Raw genomic sequence first — 22,582 nt, 5'->3', positions numbered from 1 at the left:
ATTTTATTGGGATAGGAGATTGTGATGCACCTTGTTCATTCAGGCAGAATCCCTACCACTTTCCTCACCCTCTGACCAGTAGGGTCAGGCTTACAGCTAGGTCAGGCAATCACACTTCACTGCCCATCTTCCCTTTACAGAGCCCTAACTCTTTGGTATGCAAGCCCCCGTTTCATTCTCAGAGATACCACCGGGTAAGGAAGCCTTGTCCCCCTCAATAATCACCTCTCACTCAGACCAAGCACCGAGTTTTATTAGGGGGTTGGGACTCAAGCTCTGCTTCTTTCACATGTTACTACTATTTATTCATATCCTGATATGTATTTCTATTTAGGCTGAGATCTTAACATGTGTCTCCATGAACTTTCCTCGAAATCAAGCACATCCATGAACGTTCCTCGAAATCAAGCACATCCAATCCACGGGGTTAAACAAGCACAGAGTTAGCTTTTATTTATGATTTGACTATGTAATATTGGAGTGAGTCAGGTAGAGTTTATGAAGTTCGTTTTCAGGCGAACGATTTCCCTGTTCAGAGATTTGTGATACAAGTTGACCGTTCCCATTAAGCACTCAGCTGGCCAAGTAATTAAGGGCCACTTCCAACATTCCATCTGTCCACACTGATCACCTTTAGGCAGTCTTTGTCTCTGCAGTGTAGGGATGCTGCAGAGCCAAAGGCCGGGGTATACTTTGAACAATTTTATTTCATAGAGGTATTGAAGTACCAATTCATTTACAAGTGAGAGGAGCAACCACTGAGGAAAATTTACTTTGAAAACGGGAGAGATCTAGAAATCCGTTTTGGTTGGATCCTGCAATAAAGCCATACAGAAAGAAGAGACCTTTTATTTTATTTTCTTTATTCTGTATAAAGTTTGCAAGCATTGCTAGTAGCCTTGGGAGAGCATTGCAAAACACTCAAGAAGGAACTCTGACACAATTTTATACTGGCTGCACATTATATATGCCAGCTGAAATGGCTAAATCAAATAACTGTTATCTCCACCTCTGCACACTGTATATTTATGCTTTGCAAGTGAAATCTTCCTGGATCTTACTGTTATCTAAATGATCGCAGGTAAAATATGTTTGAAAAACAGGTTTCGCTTTAGACGTAGAACTGGGCGTGGATTATGAAAATATCACTTCAGGTTAGGCAAATGTTTGTTCTGATCCCTGAGCTTGCTTCCTTTTGGAGCTGCCCAGCACAACTGCTTCAAGACTCCTAAAGGTGGCATTTGGCTAACAAGAGATGGAGGATTCTTCCTGGGGCAGTCATCACCAGTTAGCTCTGCAAAAGCCTTAGAAACGTCATTCAGAAATTGCTCTTTGGTAGGTAAAACTGTTTATTTTGGAACTGTGTTTTCCTGTGGGGGGGTGAATGCCTTGCCCCATGTTTAAATTTAGAACATGGCAGGGAGAAGCACCGGCATGAATGAAAGTTAAAATGAATACACCTTGCAGTGATCTTGAGAAACCAGAAAAAGCAGGTGCTTATTCCCCCTGTGGCTCTGGACGTATAGAAACAGTGGGACATACACTACACCAGTGCCTGCTTGGTGTAGAGGTAGGAGTGCGGACTTCTAAGCTGGCATGCCGGGTTCGATTCTGCACTCCCCCACATGCAACCAGCTGGGTGACCTCGGGCTCCCCACGGCACTGATAAAACTGTTCTGACTGAGCAGGGATATCAGGGCCTCACCCACCTCACAGGGTGTTTGTTGTGGGGAGAGGAAAGGGAAGGCAATTGTAAGCTGCTTTGAGACTCCTTTGGGTAGAGAAAAGCAGCATATAAGAACCAACTCTTCTTCTTCCTTCGATGTCAATATTATAATGACATCCATACTAGTTTCAGTCTACTACCACTATGTAGATTTACAGGGTGTTGAGGGCAATTTTACACTTCTTTGCTTCTTATGGATACTAATAATGGCACAACTTATAATGTTGCCAGGTTCTGTCCAGCAGCAATGAAAGCTCGCAATAGGATGGTCTGTGCTAAATGTACAGGAGAGCTGTGTTATCTTAGAGTAGTTTATTGTCTGTATACATTCTTACTGCATGTTTTACTTTGTATGATACTGTATTTTAGGATGTTTTAAATTCTGGCTTTAACAGAGGTATCGTAATCATCTTATGCTGGCCTATAACCATACTAAAGGCTACTATTTATTATTATTCCTGGACCCCACAATTTGACTTAAGTGTGGGAGAAAATGTCTGTATGTAAAGATCATTCTATCTTAATTTTGGGGATACATCCTGTGCCAAGCCATTAGATCCCCCCCCCAAGATAACATGCTTAGAGTCAGTCATCAAGGTTCAATGGAATGTCATATCAATTTGTCCTTAGTGGTTGGTCAAGTTGTTGTTTGATACTGAGTTGTGGTCGTATGTGATTGTTTTTCCCCGAAGTGTGTGGTTCACATCATTTGTTTGAGATAGCTGGGAGGATTGTTGTTACATGAGGTCCTTTGCCAGCCACTTGTGGCAAAAGGGCACCTTATCTGGCTTGCGGCATGCTCAGATCCAGATGGCGCAGGATAATCATATTCAGGTACAAAAGGCCCTGCTTCATGGTAGAAGACTCCCTGACATAACATTTTTTAATTTACATGTAAACTTCATGGGAGAAGAACACATTGTCTGACAGAAGAAGAAGAAGAGTTGGTTCTTAGATGCCACTTTTCTCTACCCGAAGGAGTCTCAAAGTGGCTTACAGTCGCCTTCCCTTTCCTCTCCCCACAACAGATGCCCTGTGAGGTGGGTGAGGCTGAGAAAGCCCTGATATTACTGAAGAAGAAGAGTTGGTTCTTATATGCTGCTTTTCTCTACCCAAAGGAGTCTCAAAGCAGCTTACAATTGTCTTTCCTTTCCTCTCCCCACCATAGTGAAGGAGGTGAGGCTGAGAGATCCCTGATCATAGAATCATAGAATCATAGAGTTGGAAGGGACCTCATGGGTTATCTAGTCCAACCCTCTGCACTATGCAGGACATTCACAACCCTATCACTCATCTACTGTAACCTGCTACCTCCCTGAACCTTCACAGAATCAGCCTCTCTGTCAGATGGCTATCCAGCCTCTGTTAAAAAATTTCCAAAGATGGAGAACCCACCACTTCTCGAGGAAGCCTGTTCCACTCAGAAACTGCTCTAACTGTCAAGAACTTCTTCTTAAAGTTTAGAAAGAATTCCCTCTGAATTAATTTTATCCCATTGGATCTGATCTGTCCCTCTGGGACAAAAGAGAACAATTCTGCTCCATCCTCTATATGGCACCCTTTTAAATACTTGAAGATGGTATTACTGTAGAACAAGGAGAGTTGGTTCTTATATACTGCTTATCTCTACCTGAAGGAGTTTCAAAGCAGCTTACAACCCCCTTCCCTTTCCTCTCCCCACAACAGACACCCTGTGAGGTAGGTGAGGCTGAGAGAGCTTCTGACAGGACTGCATGGTCAGAACAGCTTTATCAGTGCTGTGGTGAGCCCGTGGTCACCCAGGGGGCTGCATGCGGAGGAGTGAAGAATCACTATGGAGGCTGCCTAAGGAGGTGGTGAGCTCCCCCTCACTGGCAGTCTTCAAGCAAAGGTTGGATACACACTTTTCTTGGATGCTTTAGGATGCTTTGGGCTGATCCTGCATTGAGCAGGGGGTTGGACTAGATGGCCTGTATGGCTCCTTCCAACTCTATGATTCTATGATTCTATGAAACCCAGCTCACCAGATTAGAAATTGGCGCTCCTAACCACTACACCAAGTTGGCTCTTATACACAAGAGATGTCTTTCGGCAGTTGACTATCATGCCGAAATTCAATTCCTTCAGAAGGTGGAGCACTTTTCAAACAGTGACTGAACTTGAAGGCTAGGATGGCTGTAAGGCAACATATAAATGATGAATTGGGCCCTAAAGAACACCAGTGGGTTGAATCTCTTGGAGCAGGATGCTGCAATTTTCTCACTCCAACTGCAGACCATGAAGTCCTCCCCAATTCTGCTTCTGAGGATCAGCGAGCCCTTCCTTGACTAGTGGTGAGAGAATGGAAATTGTTTTATGACAAGTTATTAGTCATTCAACATGTGTAGTATAGAGATGTGTACATAAGAAATCTACAAGGTAGACGATGGTAATTCTTGTGTTTACTCTTTGTGGTGTAGACATATGAAATTTATTTCCAAAGAAATGTTCATTGTTTAAACGTCACCATTTTTGTCCACTGCTAATTTGCTGTAACTCACTCTATGCGGGCCTATCCTTAGCTTTGACCCAGAAACTTCAGCTGGTTCAGAATGTGGCCACCAGCGTCCTTACTAGGACGCCTTGGAAGGCTCACAGTCAGCCAGTATTGAAATAACTGCACTGCTGGATCAAGTTTAAGGTTTCAATTTTAACCTGTAAGGTTACACGCGACCTGGGTCCTACCTATCTGAGGGATTGCTTGTCTGCTTATCCCCCCCGCAGGGCCCTCCGCTCTGCGGGTAGGAATCTGTTGGTTGTCCTGGGTCTCCGGGAAATCTACCTGGCCTCAGTCAGGGCCAGGGCCTTCTTGGCCTTGGCCCCTGCCTGGTGAATGAGCTCCCGGAAGAGCTAAGGGCCCTACTGGAGCTGTCTAAGTTCTGCAGGGCCTGCAAGATGGAGCTCTTCCACTGGGCATTTGGTTGAGGCCGGGAGGGGGTTGACCGGTGTTCGATCAGGGCTCCCACCCTAGCTGAGCATCCGTGTAATATATAACAACTAATGTTGATTGTCTGGCTGGACTTAGTAAATTATGTTGGGTGGTAGTTTGTTCCGCCATCTTGTGGGTTCTTATGTGTACTGCCATTGTTTTGATTGGGTTTTTATGGGGAAATTGTTATGTTTTTAATTGTTAGCTGCCTTGAGGTGACAAAGTCATGAGAGGCGGGTTATAAATCCAAACAAAAAAATAAATGATGTGTGTGGTGATAATAAAGGGTTTGTTAAAAGCCAATGTATTTTGCTATTGTTTTGACAGAAACACGGTAGGTTCAACTAAATAGGCTGAGTTTGGACTATTATCTTTGAGGCCTTGGATGCTCTAAGTACTAGCTTGCTGTTCAGGAGAATTAAAGCTTCATTCCCCATTATTTTTCTGGGCTAAAGCAATGAACTCATTTCAACCTTAGATATTATTCCAGATTCAAAGTGGCAATTCATAGATTGAAAGGAGTCAACAGCTTCTACTACAAGATCTGAGTGTTTTTTAAGGCCTGCCAAACTCCAGGTGAGGGATAGCAATTTCCTAGACTTTTAGCTGATCTCCAGACCACAGAGATCAGTCCGCCTGGAGAAAAGGGGAACTCCAGAGGGTGGGATCCACAGCATTCAACTCTGAGGTCCTTCTCTTCCCCAAACCCTGCATTCCCCAGGCTATATCCATAAATCTACAGGAATTTCCCAACCCTCGGCTGTCCACCTCAGAGGATTTAATGGGTTTCAACTACATGTCGAACTTTAGATATTGGGGGGGGGGGGGCTTGAGAGAATGTTCATCAGCTGAGTAATTTAACAGTGGAATCGACTGCCTAAGTAGGTGGAGAGCTCCTCCTCACTTTAAGCAGCAGCTGGACACAAACTTATCCTACCCAGATGATTTAGGCTGATCCTGCATTGAGCAGGTGGTCGGCCTAGATGGTCTGTATGACCCTTTCCAGCTCTATGATTCTATGACTTCCATCCTTACCTTTCCTACTGCAGCTCACTGAAACATTTGTTTCTGGTAACCAGCAGACCCCCAGGAAGGCAAAGTTGGGGGTCTGCAGGCAGAGGGGGATTCAGCAAAAGTCGTCATCCCTCTCTTCTGCAAACAGAAATGTCTCCCCAGAGGAACTGGGTGGTGTGGCATAATCCTGAGAGAAGTAGAAGAGGACACACACAGATTAAAAGAACTGGACCCCAAGTGATGCTCATTTAGAAGCAACAGAAATGATTAACCTCTTGCCAGTCACTTGCATGGAGCTTTGCTTCACCTCTCCCTGAACTTTCCCCAAAGATATGAATTCCAATTATCCCCTTATGCTCGTATGATGCATGTTTTATGTTTTTATATTTGTTTTATATCTAGCATCTTTTTAAAACCCATCCAGTTTTAGATGCCTTTTTAAAAATTGATTAAATTGTGTTTGAAAATATTCAGAAAAAAAGAATCCTTTCTGCTTCCCTGAGGGGGAAATGGGGGCATCATGTTTTACAGTTTTGGTTTTTGTTCCTTTGTTAGTATGTAAGAACGAGTATTAACCTCCTGATTGGCAATCTATGGGGTTTGAAAGGATTCCTCCTCTCTGGATATTACTGCAAATGATTCTGCCCTCTTCACCCAGAATTAATGCTTCATTCATTCTTCAATTTTTCTCTTTTTAAAGAAACTTGCCCCTTTAAAAAATGGCCATAGATTTTAAATTGCTCAAATCACATAAAGTTGTTTTAACGAGCCACCTTTCCCCATCCCCAACTGAGTCAATTACCTTCCCCTTCCCCTGAGCTGAATAGAGACCACCTCTTCGAAGCTCCCATAGCAGAGCCATGGACATCTCTAAGAAACTAGTGCTGATTGAGAAAATATCTGTTCAGAGCAATTAACTTAACAATCTGACAAAAGAAACTTTGACTCTCGAAAGCCAAGAATCTTTTGGGGCACTAAGATGCTACTGGACTCGGGTCTCACTCTCCTTACGATGGCATGGTCAGCTAACATTTTTAGTAATACTGCTGCTGATCTCAATAACAGGGTTAGACAACCTGTGATCCTCCAGATGTTCATCGACTACAATTCCCAAACCCTGGCAGGGGCTCGTGGGAATTGTAGTCCATGGACATCCAGAGGACCACAGGTTGACTACCCCTGCTCAATAGGATACCTTGGTACAAGCACCTGTGAAAGCCCACTGATAACAAGGGTCATAATGACCTCCAAAGTTACAAAAGAAGGACAGACATTAAAGGAATGAAAAAGACAACAAAAAACAGACTCTAGAATTCAAATAAATATATGATAGAAATATCCCTCTACAATTGACCCTTAATGAGCAACTAGCCTGGGATTTTGTTTTTCTGTCCACATTTAAGAATGTCATTAGCTAAGTTGAGCTGATGAATATGACCCTAGTTTTGCATCCCTATTCATTATATATGCTTTGATTTCATCATTTCACTACATGTTTATTGTGATCTTCAAGAATATAAACTGTCCAAAGGTGACCAAGCAGTTTTAAAAATGACAAGATCCATGCTGCATTGTGACCATGGGAATAAATGGACTTGGAGACTCAAATCAGAGTGCTCCAAAGAGTATCCAAAGAGGCAGGAAGCCAGTTGAAACTGGGCCAGATTTTTATTTGGAAGGTGGATTTTTCACAGAAAAGTACTGCAAGGGCTGAGAAGACAACATCACCACTGAGATTTTCCCAGTGGTTGCATCCCCAAACACAGGGCCCTTGGCTGAGATACAGCTTCAGAAAGGCTGGAAGAAGGCCCAGTCATTACCTCCTGGACTTCTCCAAACCATCTGGAAAGTCTGTGGAACTCCTCAGTTTCCATAGACTTGGGGGAGACATAGGCCATACATAACCACACCTGATACACCTATTTGCATATGTAATACAGCCCTAAAGCCAACATGCCTCAAGATTAGAGGTATTCTCTCGGTGTTCCTAGGCTGCAGACTCTGCAGCTGAGGAGACGTTCTAACGCGATTCCAACACTGCTGTGCAGGTCGTTCCTTGCCAGCTCTCCGGTGGAAGTTCCACAGGCGCTGTGCCTCCAGAATACAAAGTTGTGTGTGTCCTTCATTGCTCGCTGTTGCTTTGCAATGCAAATCGGAAGGGTTTTGTATCACCCCGCACTATATCCATGGCAACCAAAAAAAAGGGATAAGTTTGCATTACTTCCTTAGTGAAGTGTAATCCTTCCCCTTGTCCGTGTGCCAAGGGGTCAAACCGTTTTAAAGGGACAGCAATGTATTGCTTTGGAATAAAAGCGGAGGGAAGGTGAGTCGGCTTCAGTTCTGCCTCGGCTTCTTTCATCAAGTGCCCCTTCCCTCACTTTCGGCATGACGGAAACTTAGACGCCTGAGTCGTTCTACTCTCCCCTTGGCTGTGAGGGCAAGCAAACACCCATCTATCGTCGCTGTCAACTCAGATCGCCCGTCTTTGGCAAAAGGCCCATTTTGGCTTTTCATGGAAGGTTTTTTAATTCAATGGGGCTTAGAAAGACTGCCCAGGAACACAAGTTCCTGTACCTTGTCTTTCCACTCCAGGGGTGTGTGGAAAAACACCGATCTAGAGGCACCAGACTAGCAAGACTCATCCTGCTGTGCGCCGGCCGCAGCTGCTGGAACCAATACAGCCTGGACCCCGTTTAAGGACTGTTTTCATATTGGTAAATTTTGAAATTCTCCACTTTGCATAGCTGATTTGCTGACTGATAGCCGGATTCCTTTCATTCTCTCCTCTTAAAGCTGTGCTTGTTGCAAATAGTTTTAGTGCAGGTCGATGTTCACAGTTGGTTGTTGCTGATTCTGCTGTTTCCTGATAGGCCAGCCTATGGGCGATGTTGATGTGAAAGTAATTCTCATGGACTTAGTGGTTCTCCTGCTCAGGACTGAAACCTTTACTTATTTGAACATAGGTTCAGGCTGTGAGTTGCTTGTCTTCTGCTGTCTGTTTTTTAAACTTAATTTTGAATACCAATCCATTTGTTCTTCCTTCCTTCCTTCCTTCCTTCCTTCCTTCCTTCCTTCCTTCCTTCCTTCCTTCCTTCCTTCCTTCTTTCTTTCTTTCTTTCTTTCTTTCTTTCTTTCTTTCTTTCTTTCTTTCTTTCTTTCTTTCTTTCTGTCCATCGTCCTCTACCTAAAAACTAAAGTGTCACTTTCACCCAGATATTATGCACATGTAAATAGGTGCTGATTTCAGATACTCATACCCAAACTCACCTGGATCCATTATGCATGGCAGCAGCCATGCCAGGCATTACATTAGGGCAGCATAGCACTTTCCATATGTGCATGGGGGGAGGGAAACCCCCAGTGTACGTGGACTGCCCCGGAGTTTTGAGCATGTGCAAAATACTGGGGCTGGAAAGCCTGATACGAGCCCAGAGGCGGCAGCAGTGGGGGAGGGAGCAGAGGGTATGGGGACCCCAGTGCATGATGGTGGGGAGTGGCATGCCACTCTCCCACCAAATGGGGTGGGGGGACACCCCATAGAGCTCTGCGGCTCCGCATTAGAAAGTATGTCTGACAAACACCAGTGACCTGTTATGCACTTAGTTTTCCTCCCTGCCTCTGGATTGCAAATGTTAACCAATGTAAAACAAAAAAAATAATGCAGGAAGAACACTTTGGGGCTGTAAGCTAGACGCTTCACAGATCACATCTCACAGTACGCTTGGCATTGGATAGACTCTTAACTCCAGAAATATAGGGCTACCATGTGGAGGAGGTGAGGAAGGAACCAGAATGCCTAAGCAGAGCAGATGAACCCCTACAGGACATCTGCTGAACATAATGTTCTCAAGGCAACACTGATGCAGTTCAATCAATGGAGCTACAGTAGAAATAGATTCAATAATTCATTATTCTTGCATATGATCATGTCTAAATGAGTGCCCTGCCCAAGTGAGAATAATGATTGTATTTCAGAACATGGCGTTTGTATTAATATTTTGTATTTTATTGTAATTTTCTTGCATTGTTCACCGAGTTAGTTCTGTGAATCCACTGCAGAAGCTAGAGACTGGCGAAATGGAGGTTTACTGGCTCTTCGTGTAGATAACAGTGTGACATTTAAAATTAGAGATTAATAGCAATTTTGTAAACCTTAACTGTATTTGTGCTAATCAATTGAATATAACATTTTTGTTTAAAATATTTTGTTCTTGCAGTTGGGTTTACAGTATAGGCCTTTTTTACACCTTCTAGATCAGACTTTCTCAACTTTTTACTGTTGTGAAGCCTCTGATACATTCTTCAGGCTTTGAGAAACCCCAAGAGTGGCGTGATCATGCAGAATATGGTTGGGAACTATAGCTGTGTCCATGTGCACCTGGGTTCCCTCCCCTTCCCACGCCTTCCAAGCCCATGATTGGTTGGGGTGGGGTGGGAGGTTAACATGACCATGTATGGTCATATCATATCCATTATTACTCATATCCATTATTATAAATGCAGGAGTTAAAAAGCACTCATGAAATGCTCATGAGATGTACAAACCATTAAAACATGAGTGCCCTGCTGGATCAAACCATCCATCCATCAAGTCAAGCATCTTGTTGTACATAGTGGCCAACATGCTGCCCACAGACACACACACAAAAACAGGATATGGGGCCTTTCCCTGATGTTGCCTGCTATTGCTGGCTCTAAACAGGCCCTTAGACGTCCAGAGAGACCAGGGCTGAATCTGCACTTACTTTGTTTATTCCATTGTGGATCCTGTTAAATCCAGATCGATTTGAACTTGGATCTTCCTGAGCCTCCGGGGAGGGCGGTATGTATAAATAAATAAATAAATAAATAAATAAATAAATGAATGAATGAATGAATGAATGAATGAATGAATATTCCCCTCTCCCCATTGAAACAGAAAAGTATTCTGCACATGGTGAGGGAAGCTCAGAAGTGGGGGGAGCCAAGTGCAGCAGGTGCCTCTTTCTTTTCTTGAAGGGGGGGGGGATTGAAAACAGCAGAGGAGAAGGAATAAATCCAAGAGGCAAATCTCTGCCAAGAGAAGTTAGGGCTTCTGGAGCTTCTGCCGAGAGAAGTTATGACTTCCCCTTTAAGGGAAGCCTTGCAACCTGGGATCAAGGAAGCCTTTGAACTGATGCCATGGCCAAACAGGGCTTTTCCACAGCATCAACAGCTAGTTATTTCTGGGGGAAGCAGAGAGCTGCATACTTTCTTATGCCAATTTTTCAAATATTGAGGGTTATAGCTACTCTAGGATATTGCAGGGGGAAAGTAAGGTCACTCCAGATCAATCATGCTTATTGCAGAGGGAAAATTTAAATCGGACAAAATCAAAATGGAAATCACATTCAGTGGAGATGGCAGGGACTGAATCGATCTGGGATTGGAATAAAAGCTCCATGCAGATTCAGCCCTAGACTGCTTCCAACTTTTGAGGCCTCTGTTTAGAATAAAAATAGCAAATGGAGTTGGAAGTTGTGAAAATTGTCAAATGCCAAAAATCTGAGGCCAAATTATGCTCTTATCCTCTCATTTTATTCAAGTTGCCAGTTCCTTGTGGGACCTGGAAATCTTGAAGAATTATACCTCTTCTCCAAACTAGAGTTAAGTTGCTCTGGAGAAAATGGATGCTTTGGAAGATGGACTCTGTGGCCCTGTGCCCCACTGAGTTGCCTGTCCTCCCTAGATTCTATTCCCTAATCTCCATGAGTTACCCCACCTGGATCTAACTCTATCCCCGCTTGTGCCCTGCTTGCACTCTTCTTGCAGAGGGACACAATGTAATACATCTCAGTTAGCATCAGAAAATCCCAGATTTGGTGGGTGTTGCTGAGTTTCAGTCAAGGTTTTGCATATGATCTTCATGACCTTGGACCCACATATATGAAGGACCATCTCCTGTCATATGTCCCTCCACAGCTCCTATGATAATCACAGATGATCATCAGGCAGCCATCAGTTGACTGCCCCACCCCTTAAGGATGCCCATCTGTCAGAACCCAGGCCTCTTCCATCATGGCCTCAGTGGAATGGTCTCCTTGAAGGGGAGGTGCACTTTGGAAATCTTCAGGAGGTGCTACAAATCTTGCCAGGAATTTTGAAGGAGTTAGAATTGGAAGATAGCTTTTAAGAGAGTGACAGATTGGTGGTTTCTTATTTAATTTTTGGTTTTAAATGGGAAAAGTTTATTATCGCTGTTATCATTATCTGCCTTGAACCACAATGAAAAGTGGAATATAAATGTTTAAATAAATAAAGAGAAAGGATGGGTAACAAATACAAGTACTAATAACAACAACAATAATAATGGGTGACCACGATCTACTGGGGCCCCCATTTGGCACAGCGGGGGGCTGCCTGGGAGCCAGGGCAGCTTGGGAGAGCATGCGCGCTGCATGGAGCAGTGTGCACACAGCGGCCAGAGGGAGAGGTGGGCTGGTGCATGCCTATAAAGGGCACCATGTGTGCCAAGCCCACCCTCTCCACCTGAGCTGCCACTGCAATAGCTTCCCTCCCACCCCTTTGTTGTTTCTTTTATCTAGTTAGGTTAAGGTACACAATTCATTGTTGGCTTCTCTTACAAAATAATTCATGCCGCAGCTGCCGTATGAGGTATGAGAAGGAGCCATTGGCAGGGAGGTCAGTTTGGGTAGGGGGTCTCATTAGGAGACAGGTAGGTGAGCGCGGCTAACCCACCTGGGAGGCCAGGGGCTCAATACCAAGTGACTCTGGGGGTAGCTAAATGAGGTGGGCACCTGGTGGCACTTCTAATAAGGTCATTTCCCCAGGAAGAGGGTCCAGGGGCAAGGGGCCTGCTCTCCCGGCTTGGAAAGTAGCAGGCCCTAGCTTGCCCATGAACTCCATGAGCAGCCAGACGGCTGTGGGTGCGGAGGTTCCCATCTCGTGTTAGACCAACCCTTTATGGGAGGGTATTCAATAAACCTTTGACCTTATTGACTGCCATTACAAGTCACGTCTCATTGGCATTAATGCCACCCTGCCAGACAATAATAGTAATAAGTAATAAGTAGTGACAGACACACTCAGTGACCTTCAGTGCAGATTTGAACCAGTGTCTCTCCGGAGCCAGTCAGACTCTCTAACCACTATTCTTGCTCTTTATAATGTGTGATGTTGTCCTGGTATATGGTTAGCATGTCCCTCCTAAGTGGCACAACTTTAGATGAAGTCATTCATGGTTTAGATCGCTTCATTTTCATATTTTGGGGCTTTCATCTTATATTTAGGTGAAGCAATAACCTTCCAAATTAATTGCCCCTCCACACACATCCCAAACCCTTTTCTAATGAAAAGGCAGCGTGCTTCTTTTTTCCCCAATGAAATTAGGGCCTCCAGCAGTGCTTTGACAATTTTACTCTCTTAGAGCAATAAGTTGCTGGTTATGTGAAATCTTTTTTTTTTTTTTTTTTGCAATTCCCAAACTTGCTTTTCTAGCTCCAGCTGCTCAAATTTATATACTTTTTAATGTTTTTGGCTCATATTTGATTATACTGCCTTTATGTCCTTATATCTTATGGTTGCATATGCCAAGGTTTCCTTTTATATAGTTTTCAATGTGTATCTCTTGTTATTTGTAGACACCCCCTCCCCCCCCCCCCCGGTTTTGCAGCATATTGTTCTCTGATGCCTACTGCCCGATGGAGAAGATTTCTTTTTTCTCTTGTAAATGAAGGTGTTTAGTTTACTCTGAAAATGAGTGCATTAAAAGGGATTTCAGTATTCACACGGGACTCGTTCTAGCATCTACTAGTTCTGTCTTTTCAGAAAAGATGGTCATCAATCCCCTTTTGTTTGGATGAGCAAGCAAGGAGACCAGATTTTGCTCTTGGATAAAGAGCAAGCAAGAAGACCAGAATTATACCTCGTCTCCAGACTACAGAAATCAGCCCCCCTGGAGAAAATGGAAGGGGGGGGGACTCTTTGGCATTGTACCCCACTGAAGTCCCTCTCCTCCCCAGGCTCTATTCCCCAAAGCTCCAAGAGTTCCCCAACCTGGATATGGTAACCCTACCCCCTCATCCCCTGTTGGTGGCCCGGAAGAATTTGGTAACCCTACCTACTCCAGTCCCCTTGGCCTGTGATGGCTAGTGGTTGCTGAGTGGTGAGATCTCTTCCCTTCTCTCTCCCCACCCCCTTGGCTGTTATTGACACTCTGCCTCCCTGGATGCTTCCATTGCTTCATTGTTCTTGCAGCCCCCCAACACTACTCTCCTGGGCCATGTGGGTGGGGTTAACTGGGCCTATATGTTGAAAACCTTCAGTACTTCTTTGCTTCAGAAGAAAATGTGAGAAAGCAAGAAGAGTGTCTGTCTGTCCTGTAGATAATGGACTGAATCCAGCCAGCTTTTTAATTTATGGAAATAAAGGAAGGAAGAATCCCCTTTCACTACCAAAAAAAGGCTATGCTGGAGATTATGGGAAAGCCATAATCAAGAGAACTGGGCAAGATTGACAAAAAAACTTGCTTGAATCAGCCCCGTGTGAATGTGGCAAGATACAGTATGGCAAGAAATACTCTCAGACTAAACTGTGGACCAGATTTTCCTTTGTTATCCAAAACTCTAATGTGCACACTGCAGTTTGGTGTAGGGGTTAGGAGTGCAGACTTCTAATCCGGCATGCTGGGTTCGATTCTGCACTCCCCCACATGCAGCCAGCTGGGCGAACCTTGGGCTCGCCATGGCACTGATATAGCTGCTCTGACCGAGCAGGAATATCAGGGCTCTCTCAGCCTCACCCACCTCACAGGGTGTCTGTTGTGGGGAGAGGAAAGGGAAGGTGATTGTAAGCCACGTTGAGCTTCCTTCAGGTAGAGAAAAGTGACATATAAGAACCAACTCTTCTTCTTCTTCTTCTTCTTCTTCTTCTTCTTCTTCTTCTTCTTCTTCTTCTTCTTCTTCTTCTTCTTCTTCCTCTGCACTGCTGATTTGAGTTCTTAGAGATGCCAGCCTCCAGATGGGACCTGGGGAATCCCCCAGAATCACACCTCATTTCCAAAATACAGAGATCAGTTCTCCATGAGAAAATGGTTGTTTTGGAGGATGGACTCTATGGCACAGTACCTCACTGAGGTCCCTGTCCTTCCCAGTCTCTATCCCTAAATCTCCAGGAGTTTCCCAACCTGGATCTGGAAACTCTACTTCCATTTCAGCCCAAATTGTAAATAATTACATCTTTTTTCTCTTGGGGGGGTATTTTTTGCAAGCTTTCAGATTTGTATATTGAAATGTCCTCTGAGACCCATCATCATGGCACCAGCAGTAACAATGGGAAAAGCAAGAGAGGAATCCGTTTACCATCTCTGTCCAGGACACACAGGGATGAAGATCTTCCATCTCCAAAAGGAGCGGCAAATGCCTCTCACCCATCCTCACATTTGGGTAAGAAACTGAGGTTTTGTTTTTGTTTGCTGAGATGGTTTGTTTTAGATTTTGCTAGCATAGGGCCCCTGACTTTGTTGACACGGTAGCCCTGTTGCTTGGATAAAGATTGAACCAGCTTGAATAAAGGTTGAGTAAAATAATGAGCCACCTTGTCTGGGAGTGGTGGGCTATAAATTAAATACCCTATATACTTGCGTATAAGCCTAGTTTTTCAGCACCTTTTTTCACACTGAAAAGGCCCTCCGCGGCTTATGGGCAGGTATATACGGTAGTAAAAGCTGCTCCAGCCAGTCAATTGTTGCTCTGGCAGCTTGTAGGACAGGGGTAGTCAACCTGTGGTCCTCCAGATGTTCATGGACTACAATTCCCGCTGGCAGGGGCTCATGGGAATTGTAGTCCATGGACATCTGGAGGACCACAGGTTGACTACCCCTGCTGTAGGACATCAACGGTTTGACTGAGGGACTCTGATCTTTTTTTCCTTCAATGGCAAAAGGAATGGCCATGCTGGATGGGAGAGCCTGCGATGATGGAGCATTTCCCACCCTCGGCTTATATGCGAGTCAATAAGTTTGCCCAGATTTTGTGGTAAAATAGGGTGCTTTGGCTTATATGCGGGCGGCTTATATGCGAGATTCTGATCCTCACTGGTGGCCCTTGCTGGCAGCTGTGCACCAGGAGCCACCCAAGTGATGAGCAGGACAGCAGCTGGCCAGGGCTGGCATAACCCCCACTTGCTCAGCTGCTGCCTCCACTTCTGCTGCCCATCAGGAGTGCAGGTAGATGAGGGGGGGTCAGTGGCTGTCTACATCTGGCACTGAACCTCACTCACTCACTCACTCCACCACCACCTCTGATGCCATGGCTGCTGCCTCTTCTGCCGCGCTCTAGGATGACTACTTCTATTACACTCCAGCCCCGAGCACAGCATCAAATGTGTTTTCACATCAATAATAATAATAATAATAATAATAATAATAATAATAATAATAACAACAACAACAACAATAACAACAACAATAATAATAATAATTTCAAAATCCCAGTTCATCCTTAGATGTTCTAGCTCTGCATTGATCCTCCTGTCCATTGTCCACAGGTGGAGAAGGAAGCCCTTCATTCTCTTATCTGAAATAATATTCTGCTGTAGAGACTCATAAGGCACTAAAGCTATTTTTATGAAGATGTCATTCTGTCTTAATAAACTTGATGATTCCATTGAAAGAAAGATCTGTAACTAGTGCTACTCTTTGGTTTCTCGTTGCTTTCCTGAGGGTTTGCTGCATCATTCGGTGGTCAACTGCACTTCTTAATGAAACCATACAAAGGAGTGGGAGTTTATTCATATTTAATTGTTATTGTTTACTCCAGTGCTCTATTTGCCACATGCAACTGTGTGTGTGTAGAGGTACCATTGCAGCAGTCTTCTTGTGCTAATCCTCAGGCATTGAGTTATTATTTGATCTATTTCCCTGGTCTGTATTTCTTTTAACACTTTAAACTGAGCTTGAAATACCTTCCACTGCTTGTTACTCTTTTGGGGGCTTGGGGTGCCATCCTCCAGGTGGGACCTAGAGATCTGGAAGTTAGAAAGGAGGAGTCATTGAGGGGATGCCTGATGAAACGAAGAAATCTTCAGCCACTGGCAGAAGACCATAACAGTTGGGGGCAAATGAGTATCCCTGGGTGGAGAGGGAATTTCACAGTTTTGGCACCATAAAATGGAGAGAGCAATATTTCAGACTGCTTAGGGCCTCCACTAAGGAAAACGGAAGGGCGGAAATCCCTGTTTATTAAGTCACAGCTGACTTCAGGCACCCTGTAGGATTTTTAAAGCAAGAAGCATTCAGAGGTGGCTGGCCGTTGCCTGCCTGTGCACAGGGTCCCTGAATCTCCGTGGTGGTTTCCCAATTGCCAGTGGAGGTCCTAGCCACACGCCCAGTACAACATGGCCATTATGAAATGTTTATTCTCCTTTTCGGTTGTGCTGTTTATATTCAGTGGCTTTGGTTCATTGTTCATTCTGAATTGCCCCTTCCTGCACCATTCTGTTCTCCTTCTCCTTGACTGGAGTGTACTATTAATGTTATCTAGTATCTATTGACCTTGTTTGCTATGACATAGCAAAATGTGAATGCACGGATTTGTACTAGCCAAAATTAGAAAACCGAGTTATCTTGTAAAGCATGTTTGGTACCCTTGGAGACAATTATGCTTTCGTCTCTCGTTTTTAGTTGACCAAACAGAAGAAAATATTCACAACTGGCGGGACTCTGGTTTCTAGTAAGTATGAACATTCCTCTCTGACTAGAATAGCTGAAACCATCGAAAAGAATTCAGTCTGCTACATCATTTTGTTATTTCAGTGTTAGGAGCTGAACTATGCTTTCAGTGCTGAACTCTTAACCATGCTTAGCAGGGGGAAAAATCCAACTGCAATCAATGGTATCTCCTGGCCTGATTACATATTATGTTAAAATCAGAGTCCAGTAGTACCTTTAAGACCAACAAAGATTTATTCAAGGCGTGAGCTTTCGAGTGCAAGCACTCGAAAGCTCACGCCTTGAATAAATCTTTGTTGGTCTTAAAGGTACTACTGGACTCTGATTTTATTGTGCTACTTCAGACCAACACGGCTACCCATTTGAATCTATACATCTATACATATTATGTTGTTTACAAATCTGGTCCAACTCTGTCCTCAGTCATCTCAAACCAGATATTTGCTGGGAGTTTGAAATCTGGAGTACCCAGCAGATTTTAATATGTCATTCTCAGATGCATGGGGCCTTGATTTGGATAGGCCGCATCTACATTTCCCAAAGTGGAAAATAACAGCCCTGTCGGGCTGTTTGGGAAAATGTTACAGGATGGCTCTTTCTCTCCACATGTCAGAATCCTGATCTGAATCCATGACCTGATAAGTAAGTTTTGGTGCAGCACTCATCTGGTTTGACAAGACTGAAACGGGACTGAGAAACAGTCTAATGTCTGATTGGCTGTGCTAAGACTGGTAAGTTAAAACAAACTTTACAGGTGTGTTTAAAACACTTTGGTAATGTTGAAACAGAGGGATCTGTAAAAACAGATGTGAGAGGGACCATAGTACATTAGGGGGCTATTGTAGCGATTCCAGACACATCTCGGTGCCTCCCCTTTTTAGATCGCCCCCCCTCTACATCTACATCAGCAGTGACCCCTGGTTTCCTGGATAGTTCCTGGTTTCCTGGACAGGTGGGGTGGATTGGGTGGGCTGGGGATTGTTTTTAGGTGTCATGTATTACGGGTTTTATGGGGGTTTTACATGTCATTACTCACCGCGAGCCTCAGGGGAGCGACGGGTTAGAAATCCAATAATAGTAATAGTAATAGTAATAGTAATAGTAATAGTAATAGTAATAGTAATAGTAATAGTAATAAGGTTTGCTGCATGATTACACAGGCAAAAATGATAACTGTAATTATTATAGATTATAGGCAGCACCATAGTAAGTGACATTGCAGGAAGCCATTTTGGCAATTCTCCCATCTACGTCTCTTGGGAGGTTGTAAGCAAACCCGTTTGTGTACTGTTTGAATGGCCATACCTTGTCCCTTAACTAGTTTTCTGAGACTGCAATCCTAGACATACTTACTTGGGAATATATCTTGCTAAATACAAAAGGACTTACTATTAAGTATAAAAGGTGGATGTTATTAAATCAGTCAGCCACAGGGCCTAAATTACCTGTATTTTGAAGCAGTTGGCAGAAGAGCAGTTCTCTTCTGTTAGAAAGATCCAAGATCACATCTGTTCTGTTAACAAATGAGTCAGAGTTCTGGACACTTAATTATTTTTCTTGACTATCCCTCCTCCCCCCCCCCAAATTCCCTTATTTTAACAGCTTATCTGCAAGCCATGATCTACAAGAAAGCAGAGACAAAGCAGGTAATACAATACTTGTCTTCCGGTATTTGTCATGCTATGATGGGAAGAGGGCACCTAAAGTGCTTCATTAGAAATCCTTCAAAAACAGCACTCCATTTATTTAACCAGGACAAACATTTGCACTGTGTTGTTTGATCAGACTAACCCCTGTGCTGTAGACATGCAATTAAACAGGGCACAGGAAAGGACCACGGTCCAAAGCGGGGGGAGCAGAGTATTAAGCTGACAGCTGTCAACTCAGTTTCTCTCTCATTTCTAATGTCAGCCACGCCTTTCTCAAACAGCTCTTCTGTTCCCGGTAGATGTTTTCTTTTCTTCTTCCACGCATTATGGCTCCCACCCAATGGAGCTCATCTTTCTGGATTGAATCCTATTTGACTTCCTGCTGCTAGCCAAAGAGGGTGGAGGTAGTTGCAGTCTGTGTGTCAAACACCTTTGTGATCATTTCGGATCCAGATCCAGGACAGGATATTTTTTTCATTATCCTGAGATTTTTGAAGTATTGTTACCGATTCAGGCTCCCACCCCTGTCTCAGTATTTTTTTGGATCCTCAGAAGCTGAGATTGTTGTGTTTGTCATGCCCCCTGCTTGGAGACACAGGGTGGAAAGACACCCCGGACAGGTTACCATTGTTCTCGCTGGCGTCTTCTCCCTGCCACTGGCATCGGGGGCAGCAGAAGCCCCTAGCCTTTCCCATTGCAGAGACAGAAAAAAAAAGGCAACAGGTGTCAGAGGCTTACTTTTTAGGAAAAGAATGAAAGCTAGGAATTCAGAGAACCTGATACACATGTTACAATACTGCTATATCCATTTAGCAGTATTAGCCTCATTTGCTATGGTTTCTGAGCAGTAAAAACTTTGAATTGAATTGAACATTATTAGTGACCAAATTCAAGGTGGGACCTGGAGTTTTCTTAAAACAAGAATGTGTGCGAACCCCATAATGCCAAAAACGATTTTAATGACCACACAATGTTTTCACGTTTAACACATTCTGTACCCAGGCTCCAAACCCTTTAGCACATTGGCATGTTGTCCCTCACTACAGTGGGGAGTTAACTTTTCCCTGCTACATTGGTGTGCACATGATACCAACTTATTCAGAACTGTGAAAACCAAGGTGGATTGTGAAGAGCTCACAGAGAATCTTTGTACTTGGGTGAGTGAGCAACCATGTGGCAAATGAAGTTCTATGTAGGAAAGTGTAGATCAGGGGTAGTCAAACTGCGGCCCTCCAGATGTCCGTGGACTACAATTCCCAGGAACCCCTGCCAGCATTTGCTGGCAGGGGCTCCTGGGAATTGTAGTCCACAGACATCTGGAGGGCCGCAGTTTGACTACCCCTGGTGTAGATGATGCACACTGGAACAAACAATCCTAAATTTAAGCATATAGTGATAGTGTTTGGGCTGGCTGAGACTGAGAGGGATAGAGATCTTGGGATTGTAGCGAATAACGACGCTGACGCAGTGTGCAGCAGAAGTAGAAAAAGGAGGCTCCCAAAGAAACAGAAAATAAAATGGTCAATATGCTTATGACCTCCATAGGTCTATGATGAGGTTCATTTGGATTGCCGTGTGTGGTTTTGTCACCATATTTCAAGAAGATTGCAGAGGTAGAAAAAGTCCAGAAAGGGTCAGCCAAGGTAATTAAGGGGTTGGTGCACCTCACTCTGAGGAAGGGCTAAGAAAAAAGGATTATTGAGGAGGGACATTAGAGGTTTATAAAATTGTGGATGAAGCAGAGCAAATGGATGGCTTTAAAAGAAGGTTCAATAGATTCATGGAGGAGGCGCCCATCAATAGCTGTGGGGTCTAATAGCATCATACTAGCTGTGGGGTCTAAAGGGAACCTCCACATTCAAAGGAAGTAAACCTGTGGCTACCATTGCTAGGAGACAACATTAGGGGAAAACCTAGGCTTTGTGACTTGTAGGTTGGCCACCTAGGGTAAGCAGCCACTGTGTGAAACAAGTTGCTAGACTAGATGGATCACTGGACTACTCCAGCAAGACTGATGGCCTAAGAGGGCACCCCTTGTTAAGCTACTACTAAATGTTAAGCAGCTCCAGAATTACTCATTGATGTTGTCACTGACTTGTATCTTGTAGGGCTGAGTTGAAATGTGGGCAAAATGCAGTGCAGTCCATGAATAAACTCCTTTGGTCCAAAGAAGTTGGATGAAGAGAGTTATAGACCCTTGCTGAGCAGGGGGGAGTGGAGTGGTTTATATATTTATTATCCACCATCTTGATATTATGTTTTAACTATGTTTTTAATAGGATTTTAATGGGATTTTACTGTTTTCATGGATTTTTGTAAACTGCCGTGAGACATTCGAGAGTGGCAGTCTATAAATATAAATAAATAAATGAAGCCATGTGTTTTATTTTTAATGGTATCTGTTGTGTTGCAGTCAATGCATATCAGATCTCAAGTGCCCGATCAGTGAGAAAGCAAATATAAAGCTCTCTGTTTCTTTACCTATTTCAGTAAGTTACTGTTGCTACAGCTTGGCTTCCTTTTCTAAAGCAAGCAGCTTAACAAAAAGTGCTGAACGTACTGAAAAATAAATATCTGTGAACTGTGTTGCCTTCCAGCTCTCTTACCTCCCCTGGGAATGGTACAAATGACAGTGCAGAACTACATGCGGTAAGTTTCTCATATTGACTTCAGAGGCATTTCAGAGTTCCCAAAAAGCCATTCCATTAATTATCAGTGACTTAACTGTGGGACGGCAGGAAGAAGATTTGTTAGCTTAATGATGACATCTACATTTTCCTAGTAATAAGCAAAACGTGCTATGTATAATTAGCCGGAATGGCACGTGGGTGTTAATGTAAAATTTCCATGCCAAAACAGGGATGAACCTTTCATGCTAAACACAGTCAAGTAGAAAGAAGGGTAAATGGCTCCTATTTCTGGCCATATATCTGACCAACAGGATATGGGTCAGAACAGAGGCTGGTTCTCACCCTCAGATTCTCTTGCACACGAGCAGCAGCAACGTCATACAGGAAACCATGTGAAGATCCAGGGCTATACATGGATGTGGCTGGTGGTCATTTTTGTTATTTTGGCTGCCCTATTCATAGAGGACCCTGAAGAAGGAAGACAGGAGGAGAATAGATGCTTTTGAATTATGGCGTTGGAGATGAATACTGCGAATCCCATGGACAGCCAAAGTTGCCAACAAGATAGTTTTAGAGAGGAGCAAACCAACAATGTCATTAGAAGGCAAGATATTACAGCTAAAGCTCACTTACTTTGGACACATCATGCGATCAAACTCGCTAGAAAAATCATTAACGCTCGGCATGGTCAGTGGCAAAAGGAAACGTGGTTGCCAAAGGATCCGCTGGCTCGACACGATCAAAGTCAATACAGGGATGACTATGAACCAACTAAAGGAACCAATCAGAGACAGGGACGCATGGTGAAGACTTTCCTGTAGAATTGCCGAGGATCAGACACGACTGAACAGATATCATCATTCATAGAGGCAACTATTGCTATATACATTTACCCACGTTAATATACAG

At 43.8% G+C, this 22,582-nt stretch overlaps 1 protein-coding gene across 4 annotated transcripts in view; it reads left to right on the top strand.

Annotated features, from left to right (window-relative positions):
- Positions 1–1,220: 1,220 nt before the first annotated feature.
- ITPRID1 (ITPR interacting domain containing 1) overlaps positions 1,221–22,582 on the top strand; it is a 71,162-nt gene continuing 49,800 nt past the window's right edge. The window contains exons 1-5 of one of the 4 annotated variants that reach the window (XM_077303624.1): positions 1,221–1,335; positions 14,935–15,109; positions 17,347–17,395; positions 18,997–19,040; positions 21,641–21,692. In XM_077303624.1, coding sequence (XP_077159739.1) covers positions 14,956–15,109; positions 17,347–17,395; positions 18,997–19,040; positions 21,641–21,692 — 299 coding nt within the window. In that variant the 5' untranslated portion in view covers positions 1,221–1,335; positions 14,935–14,955. Of the gene's footprint in view, positions 1,336–7,974; positions 8,402–14,934; positions 15,110–17,346; positions 17,396–18,007; positions 18,126–18,996; positions 19,041–21,640; positions 21,693–22,582 lie in introns of those variants that run through there. The other 3 variants (XM_077303625.1, XM_077303623.1, XM_077303626.1) reach the window with 3 other exon arrangements.

Source organism: Paroedura picta, chromosome 11 (assembly GCF_049243985.1).
Source record: "Paroedura picta isolate Pp20150507F chromosome 11, Ppicta_v3.0, whole genome shotgun sequence".
NCBI lineage: Eukaryota > Metazoa > Chordata > Lepidosauria > Squamata > Gekkonidae > Paroedura > Paroedura picta.
The sequence above is the reverse complement of the archived record's forward strand: the minus strand, read 5'-3'. Positions and strand labels throughout refer to the sequence as shown.